At 44.5% G+C, this 16,231-nt stretch overlaps 1 protein-coding gene across 2 annotated transcripts; it reads right to left on the bottom strand.

Moving 5' to 3' along the window:
- Nucleotides 1–9,328: 9,328 nt before the first annotated feature.
- Nucleotides 9,329–15,932, bottom strand: LOC147726987 (interferon-related developmental regulator 2-like). 2 transcript variants are annotated; one of them, XM_086963024.1, is made up of 2 exons: nucleotides 15,131–15,932; nucleotides 9,329–9,978 (listed from the first exon to the last, which is right to left on the bottom strand). In XM_086963024.1, exons 1-2 carry the CDS (start codon nucleotides 15,813–15,815, stop codon nucleotides 9,344–9,346), a joined length of 1,320 nt encoding a protein of 439 aa, XP_086819150.1. In that variant the 5' UTR covers nucleotides 15,816–15,932; the 3' UTR covers nucleotides 9,329–9,343. The 2 variants fall into 2 exon arrangements, with proteins under 2 accessions (XP_086819150.1, XP_086819151.1); XM_086963025.1 differs by having other exon boundaries at nucleotides 9,329–10,006; nucleotides 15,153–15,932.
- Nucleotides 15,933–16,231: the final 299 nt, after the last annotated feature.

Genomic DNA, 16,231 nt, shown 5'->3' with positions numbered 1-16,231 from the left:
ACAAAGGAGGGGGGCCCATGTGCTCATCCTGGAGCCAAAGATGTCCCTGGGGATCGCCACCCCCAGTGCTGGCTCTTGCTATGTCCCAGGGTGCCCTCACCCAGGACTTAGCTGTTTGCTATGGCTTGGTGCAAGCTTTACGGCTCCCGCCAAGGTATAAAAAAATGTGCTCCCTTTCAGCAAGCAAGAGCACAAAAATGCTCTTCATTGCTGAAAGGGAGCACAACTTCTTTGGCAGAGAGGAGCTGCATTTTAGCAGCTTACTCTTTGTCAAAACAATGTTGGCTCGAGCAGGAGGCGTGGAGCTTCAGGAACAGCAGGTCCTTGATGCTCCACCAGTGGTCTCCATTATCGTTGAGTGGGCCCCCGGGGTGGGACCAGGACACCCACAAAAGAGGCCGTGATCCAAGGAATAAATAAATAAATAAGTATAAAGGCAATTTGAGATGTCATGAATGATGTCATTGACCATGTCATAAGTGATGGAATATGTGAGTTTATAAGAAGTGCATTTCGTGGGTGTACATTGTAGTTATAGCTCAGGTAACTAAAACTGCTGAATTTCACTAGTTTTGTTTAAGTGAAATCTGAGCATAACTATAATGTCCCTCTAACCTTTGTTTTTTTTCAGTGAATATGCACATGTTTATATACATATATACTGATGCATTATATGTAATGCGGTAATACATTGTTTAAACCTAACATATTGTTAATAACTGAAATTGTACATAAACGAGTAACAATATATTGATGGAAAATATATTGACAATATATATTTGTGCAAAAACAAATGTCGGCAATGTGCAAATTAATTAAGTGCTAGTAATCGACAATGATCATTAATTGTCCTTTATTTTAAGTTGATGTAAAAATGATGTAAAAATGTGCAGCGGAAATATTTATGAAAAGCTGAAAACAAAATGATTGTGTTAAAAACAAAAGATAACGCTGTAAATTTCCAATGAGCTTGGTAAACTGGTTGTCATGACTACGAGTAAACCATCACATGATCCAATGAGCACTTGACATGTTTAAAAATACTGACGTAATGTTGTTCTGTATTGTGAGCAAGACGGTTGTGACCGTCGAAACGCGTCAATCTGAGTCAGCGCCTGTTTTCTAAGTACAGATCGACAGGATTGGAGAGAGCATTACGGGACGAGCCTGAATCCCTCACGCTGACCCACCTCGATTTGGAGCACTTCTCAGTCGGGCAGACAAAGTTTGGAAGATCTTCGAGGAGAGGAAAGGGAAGTGCCCCCCAAACCAGAACGCATCGGATAGAGACCGCGAGGGCACTCGGCACGGACACGGTGAGCGGGATCCTTTGTGTGCCGGAGGGCATCGGAGAATCCAGGTAAGCCTGCGAGTGCTGGGAGCTAGCGCATTGCGTATCCGACCAGGTGGCCTCTGGGAGAGGTAGTCCAAAGAGGAGCTTGCACGCAAGACCCAAGGGGACAGTGGGTCTCAGAAACGACTGAATATTCTGAGGACACAAGTGCAAGATGGCGGAGGAATGGGAACGGGAGCGCATAGAAGCAGCGCGTGATATCTTTGAGGATATTGATAAAGATACAAACACTGGAAAGGGAAGTGGTAAAAATAAACCATCAACCAAGGAATCCGATACCAAAACACTGCTGAGAGACTATGAAAAACTTCGAAAGCAAGAAATCTCAAAGTGGTGGGAGTGTACTTTATTGCGAAGGTACTTAGAAGTAAATAGAGTACCGAGAGGCCTGAGAATTCTTCTTGCACCAACATATGACAACCCTGACCCGAAAATGTTGGAAGAATGGGCTAATAACAACGCACAGTCATCAAAAAATATGTTGGAAATATTAGTGAAATATGCGACAACGGACAGAGAAAAACTTTTGGCGCAATTAGCCAATGTTGCACATGAACTTGAAAAGCAGGAAGATCAAGATTACATATCCAAACAGATGACTGATATTAAAACACGTGTGATTAAATACGAGCAAACAATAAAAGAAAGAAAAGCTGAAAAGTTCCAAAGGGACCGCGCAGACTATATGAAAGGGCGCATTTATACGTTTGCGAAAAAATATGATGGCATCAGGCAAAGAAAGCAAACAACCTCAAATGTAGAGGACAACAGAACACCTGAGGAGTCCGAAGTAAGTTCTGGAGCGGAATCGGAACCGGGCACATCGGGATCGATGGCCGAAGATGAAGTAGTACCCACACCCACAGATACGTTTTTTTTTTTTACGAGAAGAGAGATTGAGAACCCTAAGACCACTGCGGGGTCGACAGAACTCCACCAAAGACAAAGCATCATCACAAAAAGCAGGAAACGAAAAAACAGGAGATGGGGAAAATTTAAGACAGCAAAAAGACAATACAAAGAAACAGAACTACAGAAGGAACTACAGACGTTAACGGACACACAAACAGAAGAAGAAGAAAAAGACAAAAACACAGTCATTAATCTAACCAATATGGCCTTAACAAGTGAAGAAGAAAAAACTTTATCATTAGGATTATCCTTCTGTAAATGTACCAATTTTAACTACACTCAAACTCGGATAGACTTGCATCAGTTCACACGAAAACTGAAATTGAAAAAACATTTCTTTAATTGTAAAGAGATAAATAACACTGAAAAAAAACCTTCGGGAGACACAAGCTGGCAAATTGATGATATGCCTTTCATCAGGGAAATTGTGGATCTGGACACTGATGAAGCAAGTGACATGATGAACACTCAAGAAGTGGCAGAATATGCTGGAGTTTATATTGCAGGCTCATCAAGAACACAATTTAAACTGAGATCCACGTTCAGTCCCATCATGCCCAAAGACTGCATTGACATCTTTTCTGAAAAAGTCATAAGTGATTTAAAATCCTTAGCGTGGTCAAGCAGTAATGATTTTTATAAGACACATGCAAATGAAAGATCAGCATACGAAAAGGTTATGACCAAAATAAAAGGAAGGAGCGATGTAGTTGTGCGCTGGTCAGATAAAGGAGGTAACGTAGTCCTATGGCCTCTGGATATGTATAATACTGAAGCGTTATCACAATTATCCGACAGAGAATGTTACCAAAGGATTAGTGAGACCAATATCCTTAACATCCAAGAGAGATACCATAGGAGTCTGTATGACTGGAGAAGTGTGGGAACTATTTCAAAGAATGAATTTGAATTTTTGAAGAACAACTATCCAGTTATCCCAAACCTATACCTAATTCCTAAAGTGCACAAAAATCCAACCTGCCCTCCTGGAAGACCTATAATTTCCGCCATAGGTGGCCTATTTGAAAATACAAGCCGATTTGTGGACTCCTTTCTACAACCCTTTGTAAAAACTCTACCATCATACACAAGAGACAGTGGAGATTTTCTGAAAAAAATCTATGATATAAAATGGGAATCAGACTTTGTTTTTATGACTTTGGATGTTCAAAGCCTTTACACAAGTATAAGACACCGAGATGGTCTAAATGCCATCAAGCATTACTTGGGAAGTAGAAGCCTTGATCTGTACCAACACTCACAGATGTTGCTCCAAATGACGGGGTGATGTTTGGAGAACAATACTTTTACCTTCAATAAACTGCTGTACAGACAAATACAGGGGACTGCCATGGGTACTTGCTTCGCCCCCAGCTATGCTAATTTGCATATGGGCTGGTGGGAGGAGCAAGTACTCAGGGTGAAACATACTGAAGAAATGACACACAATGTAACACTTTACAGTCGTTACATAGATGACATCTTTGTAATTTGGAAAGGAAGTGAAGAAAGTGCAAGAGAGTTCGCTGAAAAACTTAATCAAAATAGCTTAAACTTGAAGTTTACCTACGACACTAGTAAAAATAAGATACATTTCTTAGATCTAGAACTATTAGTGATAGATGATAGAATACAAACCAATACCTATCGTAAACCCACCTCAGGAAACACAATCTTGCATGCTTCCAGTTTCCATCCTCCAAATTTAATTGAAAACATCCCCTATGCAGAATGCCTTAGAATGAAAAGGAATTGTAGCACAACCACAAGCTACAGGAATTCTAAGGCAAATCTGTTGAGCAGGTTAAAACTCAGAGGCTATCCAGAACACACATTAAAAACAGCGGAACAAAAATGTGACCTTAGGGAGAGGAAAGACCTATTGTTTTCCGCAAAAAACTGAAAAACCCAAGTCAGAACAAAATACAGGGACTCCACGCCTTATCACAGGGTACAATGCCTATCATAAACTACTGAGAAATATAATCGACAGACATTGGCCCATAGTCCGCAATGACCCAGTGATAGGAAAAAGTTGCAACAAAATACCGCAACTAACTTTTAGGAAAGCTAAAAGTATGAGGGAAGAACTGGTAGACAATGCCCCAGTGTTAAAGAAAAAAGAGTCACCATGGTTAAAAACTAAAAATGGCTTTTATAAATGTACAAAATGCAAAGCTTGTCAATATGGAACAAATGTTACTACGGTAGATGTCCCATACAGGAAAAAACCACTAGAGATACGATCAAACTACACATGCAAGACAGACTTTGCAGTCTATGTTTTGCAATGTAGTTGCAAAAAAAGATACGTGGGAAGCACAATACATCCTGTCCACGTGAGAGTGCTACAGCAGCTCAGGGCCATAAAAAATAATGACCCAACGTATCCGGTGGCAAGGCACATCAATTTGAAACATGAGGGCAAAGCAGAAAATATCAAATACTTCGTCATAGACCATGTGAAGAAAAGCATTAGAGGGGGAAATAGACAACTAGCCCTCCGAAGATTAGAATCGAGATACATTATTCTCCTAGACAGTAAGTCCCCACAAGGTTTGAATGCAGACGAAGCGCTAAGTGTACATTTATAAGTATAAAAAGTTAATTTGTTTTCATAGTAACTTCCGCGTGTTCCCCAAACCTTTCCACCGTAAGAGAATCGTAGAAATGAATGTGACTTAAGAGATACATGTCATATATCATAAGAAACATTATACATGTTCACAAACTTTTTTGATGGTTTCCTGAAGTAAAATGGCTTCTCATTGCTGGCAAGCAAAGAAACATAATGTACAGAGGAGAAATTATCTTAGTTGGGTTTAATACAGCAATTGGATGACTCATGCCCACTTGGGCCTTATTCACGTGAACCTTACACACAAGGGTTCCAAAAGTAAAAACTACCACTAAACTGGTTAAATCGGGCACTAGACCCTATATAAACCAGAGTATAACCCTTACTGATGCAATATATGTAATGCGGTAATACATTGTTTAAACGTAACATATTGTTAATAACTGAAATTGTACATAAACGGGTAACAATATATTGATGGAAAATATATTGACGATATATATTTGTGCAAAAACAAATGCCGGCAATGTGCAAATTAATTAAGTGCTAGTAATCGACAATGATAATTAATTGTCCTTTATTTTAAGTTGATGTAAAAATGTGCAGCGGAAATATTTATGAAAAGCTGAAAACAAAATGATTGTGTTAAAAATAAAAGATAACGCTGTAAATTTCCAGTGAGCTTGGTAAACTGGTTGTCATGACTACGAGTAAACCATCACATGATCCAATGAGCATTTGACATGTTTAAAAACACTGACGTAATGTTGTTCTGTATTGTGAGCAAGACGGTTGTGACCGTCGAAACGCGTCAATCTGAGCACTAAAAGAAAATAAACTTGTTTCTGAAACAAGACCCCACGGAGCGGAGTCAGCGCCTGTTTTCTAAGTACAGATCGACAGGATTGGAGAGAATATATATATATATATATATATAACATCATCCAGTGACTGTGTGTTTCTGTAAAGTTTAAATATGTTTTACATATTGAAGAATGAGTGGATGTATAAGTGTCTGGATGAAGGATTTAGTAGGTGCGTGACTGACTGCATGGGTTAGTGACTAAACTGTCTGAAAGTGAACATCAATATGTCTGTTGTTGTGCAAGCTGCTGCATGTGTTGATCAGTAGCTATATGAGTGGCTATATGGGTTATTGATTGGTTGCCCAAGTATTTGTATGGAAGACTGAGTGTGTGTGTGGCTGGCTGGGAGGTGTGTGACTCTGTGCAGATCAATGTGTACTTGTATCAGTAATTCTATAAGAGAGTAAGTATGTGTTAGTATATGTTTGAAAAAGTAAGGTGTTCTGAAATTAACTGTATAGATGAGGAAATCGAAGTGTGATTGATTCTTTACAGGACTGACTAGGTGTGTGAGTAACTCCATGGATGAGTGGCAGTGTGTGAGTGTCTGCATAGGTGTATGAGTGCATATGATAGTGTTGTAATAATGAGTGACTGTATGTATGAGTGATTATATGGGTGAATGAGTGAATGTGTGTGTAGACGTAGGAATCAGTGAGTGCATATGTAGTAACTGGTATTGGTGTGTCATGATGTCATTTGAGATGTCATCAGTGATGTCATTTGAGATGACATCAGTGATGTCATCAGTGATGTCACTGACCATGTCATGAATGATGTAATATGTGACATCATCAGCAGTGGATTGCGGGTGCGCGATCTATAGTGGGCAATATATCAGAAAGAGACAGAAAGTTTGGACTCAACCCACCAGGGTAGGATTTAATTTGGTTTATCAATTTGGATTTAACCTTGTTTGGAACATTGGCCCACTAGGGCAAGACTTCAGCGACTTTAAAGTTAGCCCACTGGGGCGGGACTTTCTGTCTCTTTCTGATATATTGCCCACTTTGAACCGGATAGAAAAATCAGGGGGCAAGGTTTTGTGATTTATTGAACAAACGCCTAGACTCAAATGATGAATTGTTATGATGAAATAACTGTCACTATTTATGGAACATTGGCCCACTGGGGCAAGATTTAAGCGACTTCAGAGTTAGCCCACTGGGGCGTGATTTTCTGTCTCTTCTCTGCCTACTTTGAGCCAGATGAATAGTCAAGGGGCAAGGATTTGTGATTTAACTAACAAACTCCTAGACCTAAATAATGATTGGCAAAATTGTCGTAATGAAATAACTGTCAATATTTATGTTAACGGGCACAATCATTGGAAGCATACAAATACATGGTTTTGTTTAAATAATATACTGTTTGGTCAAAAAGACACCATTCTAATGAAATGTAATTGAAAAATTTCCATTTCCAACATGTCTCTCGCACTTTGCACTTTGGGTGTTGATATGATAGTCCTACTTCTATGATTATTGCATAAACAATGTAAAAGGACTATGTTTTAGAATCCACAGCAAACGTGAGCAAGCCGTGAGGTGAAACGCGTTGTTTGTTTTTGCTGCCAATAAATTTCCACAGCACAGCAGACTCTTGGTGTGTCGTCTACGTATTTTCTGGAGGGGAAAACGTTCGAGTGTAAGATATTGGGCTTCCGGGGCCCTAAGGACGACCCACTCGAGAGCGGGTACTAGCTTGTACCGGGACTCTGGACTTGCATATATATATATATATATATATATATATATATATATAGGAGGAATTTCAATGGTTTTTTATATGTTAATTCCTAACTATATAAGGCCTAAAACCTATGGTTTACTGCTCTGATACTAAAATAATCTGTTTATTAGGTTTCCAAACCTTGTACCACCCAGGTACAGGCATTAATTACCCACAGTGCCTCTATGAACTATATACCTCATCTAAAGACATTGGGGCAGATTTACAAGCCCCATGCGCCACTTTTGCGCCATTTCTTCCTGTTATAAATGACGCAAAAGTGGCGCAAGGGGTTTGTAAATCTGCCCCATTATGTTTAGGAGGGCGTTAAAACGTCATACACCTCGGGCAGAGATAATGTATTCACAAGAGTTCTAAGTTACTGAATAGTGTACGTATCAGACTTCATAGCTTTGTACATAGATAGTTTTTCTAAGCGCTATACATTTGAGGCATCAAAAATGCATTCCTATGGCTTCTAGGCACTCCATAGTTCGGATATAGACACTGGTTGCAGCCCTGCTCTCGTTTGACTTCATACCACAACTCAGTTCATTGAAGTCAATGTATTTTATGTTACATCGATGTATGCATGTCGCATGTAAGTAAGATGCATATATGTATGTAGGAGCATTCACCAGTTACTAGGCGCTATGTACAAACTTCACTCTTCAATTGTCATTCATTCAGCAGGGTTTCTCCTACTTTGGAAGCGGCCCGTGGGCATATTGTAGCTCAATTCTTTATTAAAAATTAAATACAAAAAAACATAAGGACGCGTCGTCAAATCCCCTCGCAGGAACATAATGCACTGATGACGCATAAACGTAATAATAGCTTCTTGGCGCTATCCAATTTATAAACATGCATGGTGCGCTGAGATTGCTTCTAAGCCACATACATATCAGAATCGGCATACTTCATGAAGGTTGTGGGGAATTCACACTTGGGGGCACACCTCATGTTGGCGCTAGTTTTCTAGGCACCACACATGTCGCGTGTGACCATAAAGTTTATTTAAGTTGGTGAGGTGGGAGTTTTCACTTCCTTCCCCAGCCCGACTGTAATTCTAGATTTCAGGACTCCTATCTGGGGCTAGCCACCTCGTCTGGAGCCTTATCAATGACTGTCGCCTTCCCCCCTCCCCCCCAACACATGGGAAGTGAGAGCACTGGGGCTGAGGAGGGTGGCTGGCAGAGGAGGGGGTGCAGAGAAGCCTTTAAGAGGATAACGCAGAGCTCTTCGGGCCACCAGTCCACCGCAGGGGGCAGCAGGAGCCAGCTCTGAACAGCCCAGAGCCTTCAAGGAGCAGGAAGGGGAGGGGGAGAGGCAGGAGGAAGGCGCTGAGGGAGGGGGGAGCCGTGCTCGGCTGCAAGGGAGAGGAGCAGGGCATAGGGGGAGACAGAAGGCAGGGGGTGGTCTAAACCAGGGAACGTGTCAGAGGGGCTGTAGATAGACATTGTGGGAGGTGAGGCGGGATCTCTGAAGCGGAAGGGCTTAAAGGTAAATAGAACCATGCCTCAGTAAGGAAAAATCGTAGGACTATTCTTTTTTTTTTTTTGGACTAAAATACGTGTCCAGCTGCCTTAACAAGTCCAAAGCACGCTTTCCCCATGATCATAGGCAATGGCACTGCTCAGTCAGGTGAATGATGCTTTTTAAATAGATGTATAAAACACTCCCAGGTTAGAGGACGCCCCTCTGATGACTGCTGAGGGACAGCACACTTTGGGGTCTGACGCTTCACTGTAAAAGCTGTATCCCCCTCTTCTTGGCTGTAGTTTTGGCATCTTCTTTCAGTCATCACAGTGGTTGGCAAGTGTAGTTTGTATCTGGGACTTCTGCAAGACTAGCCGCATGTGTTGCCAGATGTGGGATAGTGTGGGCCACGGTTCAGCAAGGTCACATGATGTCAACACGCTTGTCACGCACTTTGCTCCTAGATTTAGTCCGGGCTTTGAAAGCAGCAGAGTTGTACATATGCTTTTCCACTCGTGTGATCTTGCTGGCTTTGATAGCAGCTGCATCCAACACAAGAGGAGGACCCAGTTGCAAGATGTCTCGGAGGAGTTCATTATTCTGGAGATGATGTCGCACTCCCGAGTCTAGGACTTCTTTGAAGGCGTTGTATGTTCTCCTCCTAACCCAGCTATCTATGTACATACACTCCAGGCCAAACTTGATGGTCGCCTCGTGGCACTCTCCGTTCTCTATGAAGTGCAATACGTCTCTGAAAATAGAGCGTTGCTTGCGGCGGTCCAGTTTAGCCCGATACTTGTTGCTGTCCGTCGCCAGGGCTTTCAGCTTTGTACAAAGCAGGTCAGTGTCTTCATAGAAGAAATCCTCCTCCAGTTCTCTGGCCAGTTCAAACAGCAGCGCGATGGTCTCACCAACTACAATGCGCAGGTTGACATTTTCACTGGACAGTACGCTGGGCAGCTTGGATAAGTGGTTTAGAAGGATCTTTTCCACTTGTGAATTGGGGCAGATTGTCAGCAGCAGGGACCATGAATGCAGGGCACTGCAGTGCAGTTGCTGTGTCTGAGGGTGTAAAAAAGTAAGAGGCTCCTTTGTATAAAAATAGTAATTTATTTAAAGTTGGATGGAAAGAAGCACAGCACATCCATTAAGTCTAAGGTACAGGGAGATAAAACAGTTGGGATAGAATCTGGAACCAAGGATGTGGGACACAGGCACGCATCACACATTCCAGGCTCCAGCACAATGAGGTTAAGCAGAGTAAATCAACAAGCAGTGGAAAGACAAGGATGCAACACATCTTACCCCAATAAAAGAAAATCAACACAGATACCTACTAGGAGTTTCCTTAGGTCTAACATCAGATTTAACCCTAGAAGCAACAGACAGATCTTTATGAACAGAAGTCTGGAGAGGTACATTAACTTGCACATGAGGAGAAGCATTGAGATGTGCAGGAGAAGGCATATTGGCCTGTGCACGTGATGGTGATGGAGAAAGGTCAGAAGTAACAGGGCATCTAGCAACCCTACGAACATTCCAAACCCTCCCGTCTTGTGTGGCAACACAGTTTTTAAACACCTTGACTACTTTAATAGGAGGAAAGAACTTGGAGAAACCTTTAATTAAGAAACCAGGTTTCTTTACCCTCACCCACTCACCAACAACAAAATCATGAAGTTTAACATTCATTCTGGAATCATATGCAAGTTTCATACTCTGCTGTTTGTCTTCAACACGCTTGGCAACACTTTCGACGTCAACTTTAGGGTCAATCCTATTAAGTTTTTTAACCCACCAGGGGCAAATGGCAGAAGAGGGTTCTCTACCCTTTAAGAGTTTGAAAGGGCTCACACCTGTGACCGAATGTGGCGTGATACGGTAGACCCAAAGTCTTTTCCTGACCATCTCCAACCAGGAATCGTCGGAAGAACCAATACCAGAGATACAATCTTTGAGGACACGATTAAAACGTTCCACCAGACCATTTTCTCTAGGCTCGTACAAGGACACAGTATGATGTTTAATACCACAGCAGTCAAGAAACTGTTTAACTTCAGATGAAACAAGCTGTGTACCGTTATCTGTAACAAAAGTTTCTGGAAAACCTTCTCTGGCAAAAGTCTCTTTCATGAAAAACAAAATAACCTGAGAGGAAACACTATTTACAAATTTAACTTCAGGCCATTTAGAATGGTAATCAACCAACACAAGTGCAAAACGGGCATTAGAAGGTAACTGTTTAAAAGGGCCTGAGATGTCAAAAGCCACTTTTTGCCATGGAAATTTGGGCCAAGCCACGGGTTTAAGAGGAGCGGAAGACAAATGGAGCATTTTGTCACTGCTAATGCACTGAGAACATTCCCTTACCATTCTGTCAATCATTTTGTCAATAGTTTAGTCTGCCCTGTTCCCATGATGCACTGGGCCAGGGACAGACTGATTTGCATATAGCCAGGTTCTAAGCTGGGATGGGGCAGTGAGATAAATAACGGTGATGGATCAAGCCCTGATCTTTGGACTGGGTAAGAGTGGTCTGCTTAACTCAGACACTCTGTTCATCACCACCCCCTATTCTAAATCGATTTTGGCCACTATAGGTGTGGCAGGGTATACTCAGACATGAGTCCCTTTCTCACTGCTCCATCAGGATTCAAGCAAGCCGGGCCGAAGAAGGCTGAAATGCCAGAAACCGGTCCCCGGTAGCTTGTCTCCTTACTGGTGAAGAATTGGCTTGGTAGTTTAGTCTGCCCTGTTCCCATGATGCACTGGGCCAGGGACAGACTGATTTGCATATAGCCAGGTTCTAAGCTGGGATGGGGCAGTGAGATAAATAACGGTGATGGATCAAGCCCTGATCTTTGGACTGGGTAAGAGTGGTCTGCTTAACTCAGACACTCTGTTCATCACCACCCCCTATTCTAAATCGATTTTGGCCACTATAGGTGTGGCAGGGTATACTCAGACATGAGTCCCTTTCTCACTGCTCCATCAGGATTCAAGCAAGCCGGGCCGAAGAAGGCTGAAATGCCAGCAACCGGTCCCCGGTAGCTTGTCTCCTTTCTGGTGAAGAATTGGCTTGGTAGTTTAGTCTGCCCTGTTCCCATGATGCACTGGGCCAGGGACAGACTGATTTGCATATAGCCAGGTTTTAAGCTAGGATGGGGCAGTGAGATAAATAACGGTGATGGATCAAGCCCTGATCTTTGGACTGGGTAAGAGTGGTCTGCTTAACTCAGACACTCTGTTCATCACCACCCCCTATTCTAAATCGATTTTGGCCACTATAGGTGTGGCAGGGTATACTCAGACATGAGTCCCTTTCTCACTGCTCCATCAGGATTCAAGCAAGCCGGGCCGAAGAAGGCTGAAATGCCAGAAACCGGTCCCCGGTAGCTTGTCTCCTTTCTGGTGAAGAATTGGCTTGGTAGTTTAGTCTGCCCTGTTCCCATGATGCACTGGGCCAGGGACGGACTGATTTGCATATAGCCAGGTTCTAAGCTGGGATGGGGCAGTGAGATAAATAACGGTGATGGATCAAGCCCTGATCTTTGGACTGGGTAAGAGTGGTCTGCTTAACTCAGACACTCTGTTCATCACCACCCCCTATTCTAAATCGATTTTGGCCACTATAGGTGTGACAGGGTATACTCAGACATGAGTCCCTTTCTCACTGCTCCATCAGGATTCAAGCAAGCTGGGCCGAAGAAGGCTGAAATGCCAGAAACCGGTCCCCGGTAGCTTGTCTCCTTTCTGGTGAAGAATTGGCTTGGTAGTTTAGTCTGCCCTGTTCCCATGATGCACTGGGCCAGGGAGGGACTGATTTGCATATAGCCAGGTTCTAAGCTGGGATGGGGCAGTGAGATAAATAACGGTGATGGATCAAGCCCTGATCTTTGGACTGGGTAAGAGTGGTCTGCTTAACTCAGACACTCTGTTCATCACCACCCCCTATTCTAAATCGATTTTGGCCACTATAGGTGTGGCAGGGTATACTCAGACATGAGTCCCTTTCTCACTGCTCCATCAGGATTCAAGCAAGCCGGGCCGAAGAAGGCTGAAATGCCAGAAACCGGTCCCCGGTAGCTTGTCTCCTTTCTGGTGAAGAATTGGCTTGGTAGTTTAGTCTGCCCTGTTCCCATGATGCACTGGGCCAGGGACAGACTGATTTGCATATAGCCAGGTTCTAAGCTGGGATGGGGCAGTGAGATAAATAACGGTGATGGATCAATCCCTGATCTTTGGACTGGGTAAGAGTGGTCTGCTTAACTCAGACACTCTGTTCATCACCACCCCCTATTCTAAATCGATTTTGGCCACTATAGGTGTGGCAGGGTATACTCAGACATGAGTCCCTTTCTCACTGCTCCATCAGGATTCAAGCAAGCCGGGCCGAAGAAGGCTGAAATGCCAGAAACCGGTCCCCGGTAGCTTGTCTCCTTTCTGGTGAAGAATTGGCTTGGTAGTTTAGTCTGCCCTGTTCCCATGATGCACTGGGCCAGGGACAGACTGATTTGCATATAGCCAGGTTCTAAGCTGGGATGGGGCTGTGAGATAAATAACGGTGATGGATCAAGCCCTGATCTTTGGACTGGGTAAGAGTTGTCTGCTTAACTCAGACACTCTGTTCATCACCACCCCCTATTCTAAATCGATTTTGGCCACTATAGGTGTGGCAGGGTATACTCAGACATGAGTCCCTTTCTCACTGCTCCATCAGGATTCAAGCAAGCCGGGCCGAAGAAGGCTGAAATGCCAGAAACCGGTCCCCGGTAGCTTGTCTCCTTTCTGGTGAAGAAATGGCTTGGTAGTTTAGTCTGCCCTGTTCCCATGATGCACTGGGCCAGGGACAGACTGATTTGCATATAGCCAGGTTCTAAGCTGGGATGGGGCAGTGAGATAAATAACGGTGATGGATCAAGCCCTGATCTTTGGACTGGGTAAGAGTGGTCTGCTTAACTCAGACACTCTGTTCATCACCACCCCCTATTCTAAATCGATTTTGGCCACTATAGGTGTGGCAGGGTATACTCAGACATGAGTCCCTTTCTCACTGTTCCATCAGGATTCAAACAAGCCGGGCCAAAGAAGGCTGAAATGCCAGAAACCGGTCCCCGGTAGCTTGTCTCCTTTCTGGTGAAGAAATGGCTTGGTAGTTTAGTCTGCCCTGTTCCCATGATGCACTGGGCCAGGGACAGACTGATTTGCATATAGCCAGGTTCTAAGCTGGGATGGGGCAGTGAGATAAATAACGGTGATGGATCAAGCCCTGATCTTTGGACTGGGTAAGAGTGGTCTGCTTAACTCAGACACTCTGTTCATCACCACCCCCTATTCTAAATCGATTTTGGCCACTATAGGTGTGGCAGGGTATACTCAGACATGAGTCCCTTTCTCACTGCTCCATCAGGATTCAAGCAAGCCGGGCCGAAGAAGGCTGAAATGCCAGAAACCGGTCCCCGGTAGCTTGTCTCCTTTCTGGTGAAGAAATGGCTTGGTAGTTTAGTCTGCCCTGTTCCCATGATGCACTGGGCCAGGGACAGACTGATTTGCATATAGCCAGGTTCTAAGCTGGGATGGGGCAGTGAGATAAATAACGGTGATGGATCAAGCCCTGATCTTTGGACTGGGTAAGAGTGGTCTGCTTAACTCAGTCACTCTGTTCATCACCACCCCCTATTCTAAATCGATTTTGGCCACTATAGGTGTGGCAGGGTATACTCAGACATGAGTCCCTTTCTCACTGCTCCATCAGGATTCAAGCAAGCCGGGCCGAAGAAGGCTGAAATGCCAGAAACCGGTCCCCGGTAGCTTGTCTCCTTTCTGGTGAAGAAATGGCTTGGTAGTTTAGTCTGCCCTGTTCCCATGATGCACTGGGCCAGGGACAGACTGATTTGCATATAGCCAGGTTCTAAGCTGGGATGGGGCAGTGAGAGAAATAACGGTGATGGATCAAGCCCTGATCTTTGGACTGGGTAAGAGTGGTCTGCTTAACTCAGACACTCTGTTCATCACCACCCCCTATTCTAAATCAATCATTTTGTCAAGGCAGGCTCCTTTGTATAAAAATAGTAATTTATTTAAAGTTGGATGGAAAGAAGCACAGCACATCCATTAAGGATGTGGGACACAGGCATGCATCACACATTCCAGGCTCCAGCACAATGAGGTTAAGCAGAGTAAATCAACAAGCAGTGGAAAGACAAGGATGCAACAGAGGGTTGTGCTGCACAGTGTTGGGTGAAGTAGCATTCAAGTATGAAGAGCTGAAGATTCCCTCTAGGCAAGTGAGGCATGTACCTAAATCCTCAACATCAGCTGCAACCAAGTAACAGCACATTGCTAGGGCAGAGGCACAGCTTTGCCGGGCGATTAGGCTGGCTGAGGCATCAGTGAGGATATTGATTAGAAGTGGCTTAAGACTCCGGAAAATTTCCTCCCCTTCAGGCCCAGAACCCATTTGAAGGCACAGCAGTGTAAGCACATTAGCAGCCAAAGACTGCTCCTCCCCTTTCCCTTTATTCATACATCGCTCCAAAGCATCTGTGAGAGTGAGACGTCGCTCCAGCAGGAAGTCATACAAGATCCTAGCTGACAACGCAAGCCGCAGGCTCTCCAGTGCCGCCTGGCGGGTTTTAGCACTCTTATCCATCACGTTATCAATGCATTCTTTCAGCTTATCCTCCCTCTCGTCCTGCTGAGTCTGCTCATCCACCGAATCACTTCCGGTTCCTTCCTCCGCAACGCTTGCCGTTTCACTGTTGCTGCTGTAGTGGCTCTGCACCTCACTGGCAACCTCGTCATCGTCGCTGGCCTGTGAGTCTGCTCCAGCTGTGCCTCGGGAACCCCGGCCGTATCGCTTGGCCTGCGGGTGGGTCCTTCTAGGCTTCTGCATTCCCGATATCAGGAGTGCGGAGTTTGCGCTATCCCGCCACCGCTCCACAAATTCACTCTCAGCACAGGGATTGGGAAACACGCCGCTAGCTCCGACACCATCTTCTTTCGGCGCCCTCTGAGCTCTACCCACTCCCGCCCGCAGTTGCAAAGATCCCTGGAACCTGCAGTCCCGCCTCCGCAAACGCCCCTTTCACGAGGGCGCTGCGGGACTATTCTCTCCGTCCCGGCCACCCACTTCTACCGCTGCCCGCACCCCGCACCCCGCACCCTGCACCCAATCCCCGCACCAACCTACCTACGCTGCTGCTCGGCCAAAGCGTCTCCTCTTCTCCCGGGGCTCCCTCCGCACACGGGAGCCCCGTACCAGCCCACACTTCTCCTCAGGCCTGCATCACCCGGTCTCCCCCTCGGCAC

This window comes from Lissotriton vulgaris, chromosome 3_1 (assembly GCF_964263255.1).
Source record: "Lissotriton vulgaris chromosome 3_1, aLisVul1.2, whole genome shotgun sequence".
Lineage (NCBI taxonomy): Eukaryota > Metazoa > Chordata > Amphibia > Caudata > Salamandridae > Lissotriton > Lissotriton vulgaris.
The sequence above is the reverse complement of the archived record's forward strand: the minus strand, read 5'-3'. Positions and strand labels throughout refer to the sequence as shown.

Coding starts and splice junctions, on each gene's coding strand:
- LOC147726987 (XM_086963025.1), bottom strand. CDS start 15,815: ATGCAGAAGCCTAGAAGGACCCACCCGCAGGCCAAGCGATACGGCCGG. Junction 10,007..15,152: donor ATGCTACTTCACCCAACACT/GTGCAGCACAAC, acceptor TATACAAAGGAG/CCTCTTACTTTTTTACACCC.